The sequence below is a fragment of the Rhinopithecus bieti genome, unplaced genomic scaffold (assembly GCF_001698545.2).
Source record: "Rhinopithecus bieti isolate Rb0 unplaced genomic scaffold, ASM169854v2 scaffold_44159, whole genome shotgun sequence".
Classification (NCBI taxonomy): Eukaryota; Metazoa; Chordata; class Mammalia; order Primates; family Cercopithecidae; genus Rhinopithecus; species Rhinopithecus bieti.
In genome coordinates, this window is record NW_016818573.1 from 161,917 (window position 1) to 169,863 (window position 7,947).

General features: G+C 46.7%; 2 protein-coding genes across 20 annotated transcripts in view; one reads left to right on the forward strand and one right to left on the reverse strand.

Annotated features, from left to right (window-relative positions):
• Positions 1-3,734, reverse strand: part of LOC108518631 (uncharacterized) — a 53,220-nt gene extending 49,486 nt beyond the window's left edge. For 16 of the 17 annotated variants that reach the window (XR_001882420.1, XR_001882430.1, XR_001882423.1 and 13 more), the window contains exon 1: positions 1,853-3,734. The gene's annotated coding sequence lies outside the window, so the exon portion shown is untranslated. Of the gene's footprint in view, positions 1-1,848 lie in introns of all 17 variants that reach the window. The other variant, XR_001882421.1, reaches the window with a different exon arrangement.
• Positions 3,735-3,868: 134 nt separating this feature from the next.
• SNX32 (sorting nexin 32) overlaps positions 3,869-7,947 on the forward strand; it is a 20,889-nt gene continuing 16,810 nt past the window's right edge. For 2 of the 3 annotated variants that reach the window (XM_017857168.1, XM_017857169.1), the window contains exon 1: positions 3,869-4,351. In XM_017857168.1, the coding sequence (XP_017712657.1) occupies positions 4,316-4,351 (36 nt within the window). In that variant the 5' untranslated portion in view covers positions 3,869-4,315. The remainder of the gene's footprint in view (positions 4,352-7,947) is intronic. The other variant, XM_017857170.1, reaches the window with a different exon arrangement.

A 7,947-nucleotide genomic window follows, 5' to 3' on the forward strand; every position in this document is an offset into this window, starting at 1 on the left:
GGGCGGATCACGAGGTCAGGAGATTGAGACCATCCTGGCTAACACGGTGAAACCCCGTCTCTACTAAAAATACAAAAAACTAGCCGGGCGAGGTGGCGGGCGCCTGTAGTCCCTGCTACTCCGGAGGCTGAGGCAGGAGAATGGTGTAAACCCGGGAGATGGAGCTTGCAGTGAGCTGAGATCCGGCCACTGTACTACAGCTCGGGCGACAGAGCAAGATTCTGTCTCAAAAAAAAAAAAAAAAAAAAGCAACCAATGAACAAGAGAGTTAAAATGTAAAATTTCAATAGAAAGGATAGAAAGATATAGTTAATAAAGTTGAAAGTGGATCTCATGAAAATAGAGATGAGATTGGTGGTTACTGGAGGCCAGGAAGGGTGGAGGAAATAAAGACATGCTAATGAGTAGAAATGTACAGGTAGATGGAAGAAATGGGACCCAGTGTTCTATAGAGCAGTAGATTGACTGTAGTTAACAATAATCTATTGTACATTTCAAAATCGCTAGAAGAGAATGATTCGAATGTTCCTGGCATAAAGAAAAGATAAATATTTAAGATGATAGATATCCCAATTACTCTGATTTGATCTTTACACATTATATGAATGTATCAAAATATTACATGTACCCCCAAAATATGTACATCTATTATACATCAATTGTTTTAAAGTTAATGAAATTGTCCAGAGAGTAGAATAAAAAGAGACAGACAAAAGGAGAAAAAAAGATAACAGCTATAATTCAGTGTCCATCATCCTCTAGTAAAGCCAGAGAAAATGGGATGAGGATATAGGTTGAGTTAGGGAGTTGTAGCAAACAGGTAATTTACATAGAAAAGAAAAAATGCTCTCTATAGAATTAAAAGAAAAGAACAAAAAGACTTATAAATAGCAATACTTGGAAGTTAGAAGATAGTGAGGGAATTAGCCAGGCACGGTGGCACATGTCTGTAATCCCAGCTACTTGGGAGGCTGAGGCACGATAATTGCTTGAGCCAGGAGGTGGAAGTTGCAGTGAGCCAAGCTCATGCCACTGCTCTCCAGCCTGAGTAACAGAGTGAGACTTTGTCTCAAAAAAAAAAAAAATTAATTAATTAAAAGGGAAAAAAGAAGATAGTGAGGAAATGCCTTAAAAAATCTAAGGGAAAAATATTTCCAGCCTAGAGTTCTATACCTAGCTAAACTATCAGTCAATTATGAACAAAGAATTGATATTTTCAGACAGATAGTGTCCCAAAGTTTACCTCCCATAGTCACTTTCTCTAGGAGCTATTAGATCTGATGCAGTTGACCAAAGTGAGGGAGTAAAACAAGAAACAGGAAGATCTAAGATCCAGGAAGTAGAAGTTGCAACACAGAAGAACAAAAAGAGGTGGTATTGACATAGGGATTTTGTAGGACTAGTTTCCCAAGAAAAAGAGCAAGCCTAGTTTCCCAAGACACAGGTCACAAGACCCCACTAATAAAAAAGGATACAGTAGGCCAGGTGGTGGCCCACGCTTGTAATCCCAGCACTTTGGGAGGTCAAGGCAGGAAGATCACTTGAGATCAGGAATTTGGGACCAGCCTGGCCAACATGCTAAAACCCCATCTCTACTAAAAATACAAAAATTAGCTGGACATGGTGGCAGGAGCTTGTAATCCCAGCTACTCGGGAGGCTGAGGCAGGAGAATCGCTTGCGCCTGGGAGGCAGAGGTTGCAGTGAGCCAAGATTGTGCCACTGCACTCCAGCCTGGGCAACAGAGCAAGACAGTCTCAAAAAAAAAAAAAAGAAAAAGAAAGAAAGAAAAGAGAAAGGAAGGGGAGGGGAGGGGAGGGAAGGGAAGGGAAAAGAAAAGAAGGACATACCTACCAACAAACACAATCACCATTATGGCATGTGGCTTCTTATGTTTTTTCTCACTTCTTTCTTGTCTCCTCTCCTGCTTTTGTCACTTGGGACCCCTTCATTCTTCAGGCTCCTCTTTCAGAAATTTTGCACACTTCAGCCTGCACCTTCTTCCACAACCCTCAAAATCTACCCTTTATCCTGCTGCAATTATCCTCCATCTCATACACCCCATCATGTGTCAGACAAAATCCTTCTAGCCCATCCTCCATCCTTTTCTCAAACATTTCCCTATGAGCTCCCAGTCAGGTTTTCTCCCAATACCCAAGTTTCCTCTGTCAACACATTACCAAGTCTTCTCTTTCTCCTCCATATGTTCCCACCCTCCTCTGAACCAGCCACTCCTCTTTGCTTCCTTTGATCCTGGCCTCCGCCTTCAGCCCCAGTAGCTTTTCTTCCTCACTTCCACTCTCTTTTATTTTAGGCTCAGACTCTCTCCTTTCCTCTCTCAACTTTACCCCTTCCGTGTCAATAATGTTTTGCCTGGCTCTAATTTCTCCTCTGACTTCCAGTACTTCCCTTGTCTGCCTCTTTCCTTGTTTGGTGTCAGTCCTTCATCTGCCTCATTCACGGGTACCTTCACCTATAATATCTTTCTTTTCCATAGAAACAGATTCATCAGTGATATCTTTCGCTTCACGCAAGACGCCCCCATCAACTCCCACTCCTTTCTCAGTCCCCTGCAGTTCCTTACTCCCTTTGACACTTTCAAAAGGAATTTCCATCTCATCATGAGTAAATGCCATCACTCTTTCATCACCAGTAACTTCTACCACTTTTTCAATGTTCTCCTCATTTATGCTCCCCATTCTTGAAACCTCCAATTTCTCCCCACTGGTCCCCAACTTCTCCTCACTAGATCTCAGCTTCTCTGCACTTGACCCCAGCTTCTCTCCACTCAACCTCAGCTTCTCTCTGCTTGATCTTAGCTTCTCTCCATTTGATCTCAGCATCTCTCCACTCAACTTCAGCTTCTCATCACTGATTCCCAGCTTCTCTCCACTTGATCTCAGCTTCTCTCCACTCCATCTTAGCTTCTCTCTACTTGATCTCAGATTCTCTCCACTTGATCTCAGATTCTCTCCACTTGATCTCAGCTTTCTGCCACTGGACCTCAGCTTCACTCCACTGGACCCTTGCGTCTCTCCCCTGGACACCAGCTTCTCACTACTAGACCTCAGCTTCTCTACACTTGATGTCATCTTGTCTACACTCGACCTCAACTCCTCATTCTGCCCCAGTTTATATCCACTGGATCTCAAGTCCTCTCCAGTGGTCCCTACTTTCTCCCCAGCAGACCTCAACCTCTCTTCAAACCCAGACCCCTTCATAGGCCCTGCTGTCATCCCTGCACTCTTAGATTTAGCCCTTATTTCGTGTTTGACCTCTTGCTTTCCCCAAATCTCCCTTGGGCTGTTTTTCCCCAAATCTACTGAAGCTTGTGATGCACTTGCTCCACGGTGCAGCAGCTTCACATCCGTCCTTTCCTGACTTGGGCCTGACTTCCCTTTCAAGACCGTCTTTTCCACATCTTCCAGTCTCCAGTACTCAGACTCCAGCTTCGGCTTTTGAGTGTTTCTACTCAGGAGCTCCACTCTTTTCCCAATCACCATAAGCTCGTTCCAAGGTTCCCAGGTTTTCTCTCGCAGCATCGGCACCCCCTTGCAGCCCCGCTCCATTGGCGACCGTCCGCGGACCGCGGCCTCGCTTGGGGCGCCCTGGCCGCGGGCCTTGTGGAGCCCCCTAGTCCTCCTAGGCTGCTTACCCCGCCGCTCCCTCCCGCCCAAGGGTGGAAACCTTAACAGACCCCCCTTCTTCACAGACACTGTCCCCTGCCCTTGCTCCTGGTCTACCACCCACATCCCCACCACTGCTCCCCATTCCCCGTCCCCACCCTGCCACCCTCACCCTCTTCCCCTTCTCTTCCCCTTCCCCACTGCCTGGTGGGCGCCAAACTGGGCGACTGCGCACGCGCAGGCCGCACGTGGCCGTTGGAAGGAGGGGCCCGGAACGGCGGCACAGGGTTGTGGGGGTTCAGTCAGCCGGGGACTGGAGGGAGAAGCGGCACGCGGCCTCTGCGACCCTATGAGCTCTGACCCCAGCTCCCACACTGTAGCCTATCACCGGACCACTCTCCGTGCCGCGTGCCCCTTAAAAGCTGGGGCCTCGGACAGGAACGACAGACATTGCAGCCAATGGCGTCACTCACGGTGCCCCGGTACCCAATCGAAAGGCGCGGCTGAGGGAAACGAGGTGGGAACCGCCCCCGACTCCAGGCGACTCCTTGGCCGGGCGGGGGAGAGCGTCCTCGTCAGCTGAGAGCACACTCTCTCGGTCGGTTCCTTGGGCGAGTTACGGGACGACCTGCGGGAGCACGCGGGCAGTGGCCGGACGCTGAAGCCGTGTGTGCTGCAGCCCAGGAGAGCGATGGAGACGCATGCGGAGGCTGGGAAGGAGGGCAAGGTAGAGAAAGGATGAAGAACCCCCTCACCCCCAGCCTCCCCTCTCTCCATGAGAGCCTGTGATGCCCAATCATATCATGCGGTGAGATGTGTGTATGTCCTGATGTGTGTGGTTGGCTGTTTCTGTGTGTTTGTGTGTGTGGGTGTGTATAGTCTGCATGTGTCTGTGTCTCTGTGTGGTCTGTGTGTATGTAGATGTGTTGCAATATGTCTGTGTGTGTCTGTATATCTGTTAAGTGTCTTTGTGATCTGTGTGTCTCTGGTGTCTCTGGTGGTGTGTCTGTGTGTCTGCGTGTCTATGGTATGTATGGCCTACTTGTGGTCTAGTGTGCCACGTGCGCGTCCGTGTGGGTCTATGTGTCGCGCGCGCATCGTCTGTGTCTGCTGCATGATCCCCTTGTGTGTGTAGTGTCTGCGTGGTCACGTGTCTGTGTGTGTCTGTGTATGTGTATCGGTATGCAGTGTGTCTTTGTGTGCTCTGTGTGTGCTGTGTGTATGCTACTGTGTGTGTGGGCACGTGTCGCGTGTGTGTGTGTGTGGGCCGCATGTGTCTGTGTGGCGCTCTGTGTGTGTCTGCATGTCTGTGTCTCTGTGTCTGAGTGTGTGTGTGTCTGTGTGTGTCTGTCCTCTGTGTACTGTGTATGGTCTGCATGCATCTTTATGCACTGTGTGTGTGTCTCTGTGTCTCATGTGGGTGTCTGTGTGTGTGTGTGTGTATGGTCCTGCGTGTGTCCTGTGTGTGTCTGTGTATTCGGTCTGTGTTGTGTGTTGCAATGTGTCTGTGGGTGTCTCTGTGTGTCTGTGGTGTGTTTGTGTCCGTTGTGTCTCTGTGTATCTGTGTGTTCTATGTGTGTCTGTGTTGGTCTGTGTGCTGTGTATCTGCTGTGTGTATTTCCTATATGTGTCTGTGTGTGCGTGTGTCTGTGTTTGTGTCGTGTGTCTGCGTGTGTGTGTGCCCACGTTCTCTGTGTGTATGTGTGCCTGCGCAAGTGAGAGAAGGGAGACTTGAGCAAGGGAGTGGGTAGCCTCTGTGGCACCTGTGTGGGGACTGATGAGGATGCCAAGGGAGGCGGGGTTTTGCCTTTGTCCTGACAGATGGAAAGGGACCGTCACTGTCACTCTTACCCTCCCTAGGACCAACTCATGCTGGCTTGATGGGGGTAGGGGTGGGAGGTGGGGCGGGGAGAAAGGCAGGATGTTAGGGATTGAGCAGAGGCTGGCATCCTCTTCTCCTTTCCCAAGGCGAGAGAATCCTGTTCAGCCCTAATGGCTTCATTTGTGTTCTGAGTTCATATAATCATAAGACTATTTCTTCCTTTTGACTTCATTCAGCAAAGAGTTGTCGAGTATCCATGTTGTGCCAAGGATGGTTAGAGCATGGAGAGGTGCACCCTTTTGGGAGATGGAGGCATATGCACAGTGGGCCATGGCTAAGGATGAGGATGGAGCAGCTGTAGTCCACCTTTGAGGCCCATCTCCCTCAAGCAGCTACCAAGCAGTGTAGGTCAGAGCAGAGATACTAAGGCAGCAGGAAGGAGGCTGGGGACTAGGGGACCTGCTGCACCAGTTAGCCAAACTGCATGTGTTTGGGTTCTGGGGCAAGTGGGAAAGCCTGCCTTGGGAGTGTCAGAGAAGCCAAGAAATGAAGAGCGAGGTTCAAGTGGTTTGAAGAGACAGGGGCTGAGAGACACAAAGCATGGAACAGAATGGTCTGCTTCAATGTTTATCTGTGTTCATCTTCATGGTTAAAGGAGTTAACATACATAAAATACTTAGGGCATATATATGAAATGGTTAGAGTCGTGCCTAGCATATTGTAAGGGCCAACATAAGCGTTAGCCATTATATTATTATAACTGTTATATTATTATTGCTGTATGTTCTGAGGATGTGCTGAGCTATTGAACAGATGGATGCACCCCCCAGCCTTTGCAGGAGCCATACTCTCTGAAAGTTCACTACCAATACTTATCCTCTAGGTTAGGTATTGCCTTCTCTAAGATCTTCCTTTAAATATAGAGACATTAAAAGAATATGTAAGCAAAAATATAATAGAGGAGAAAATGAAATAATATAAAATACTAGCCAAGCGTGGTGGCTCAAGCCTATAATCACAGCACTCTGGGAGGCCAAAGCAGGCAAATCACTTGCGGTCAGGAATTTGAGATTAGCCTGGCCAACATGGTGAAAACCCATCTCTACTAAAAATCCAAAAAATTGGCCAGACATAGTGGTGTGTGCCTGTAATCTCAATTACTTGGGAAACTGAGACAGGAGAATCGCTTGAACCCAGGAGGCAAAGGTTGCAGTGAACCGAGATCACGCCATTGAACTCCAGCCTGGGCAACAGATTGAGACTCTGTCTCAAAAATAAATAAATAAACCCAAAGGATTATAAATAATTCTACTATAAAGACACATGCACACGTATGTTTGTTGCAACAGTATTTACAACAGGAAAGACTTGGAACCAACCCAAATGCCCATCAGTGAGACTGGATAAAGAAAATGTGGCATATATACACCATGGAATATTATGTAGCCATAAAAAAGAATGATATCATGTCCTTTCCAGGGACATGGATGAATCTGGAAGCTATCATTCTCAGCACACTAATGCAGGAACAGAAAACCAGATACCACATGTTCTTACTCATAAGTGGGAGTTGAACAGTGAGAACACATGGACACAGGGAGGGGAACAGCACACACTGGGGCCTGTGGGGGACTGAGGGGCAAGGCGAGGGACAGCATTAGGACAAATACCTAATGCATGTGGGGCTTAAAATCTAGATGACGGGTTGATAGGTGCAGCAAACCACCATGGCACATGTATACCTATGTAACAAACCTGCACATTCTGTACATGTATCCCAGAACTTAAAATTAAATTTAAAAAATAAAATAAAATAAATAAATAAAAGAAATAATACAAAATACTATTTAATTCAAAAGAAGACAAGAAAGAAAGAATACAGGAATAAAAACAGATGGGACAAAGAGAAAGCAACAAGCAAGATGACAAGTTGCTAGCCTGCTACATCAGTAGTTACAATAATTATGAATGGACTAAATTATCCAATATAAAAAAAAAAATCATCAGATTGTATTTTGGAAAAAAAACAACTAGAGTCTGTTAAAAGAGACATATTTTAAATATAAGGACACAGAAAGGTTGACATAAATGGGTGAGAGCTGGGCATAGTGATGCACACCTGTGGTCCCAGCTATGTGGGAGGCAGAGGTGGGAGGATTGCTTGAGCTCAGGATTGTTTGAGGTTACAGTGAGCTGTGATTGTGTCCCTGCACTCCAACCTGGGACACAGAGTAAGATCTTGTCTTAAAAAAAAAAAAAAAAAAAAAAAAAAAAAGTCAGGCCCAGTGGCTCACACCTGTAATCCCAGCACTTTGGGAGGTCAAGGCAGGCTGATCACTTGAGGTCAGGAGTTCGAGAGCAGCCTGGCCAACACAGTGGAACCCCATCTCTACTAAAAATACAAAAATTTTAAAATTAAAATTAAAATTTTAATTTAATTTTTAATTTTTAAAATTAAAAATACAAAAATTAGCTGGGCCTGGTGGCATGCACCTGTAATC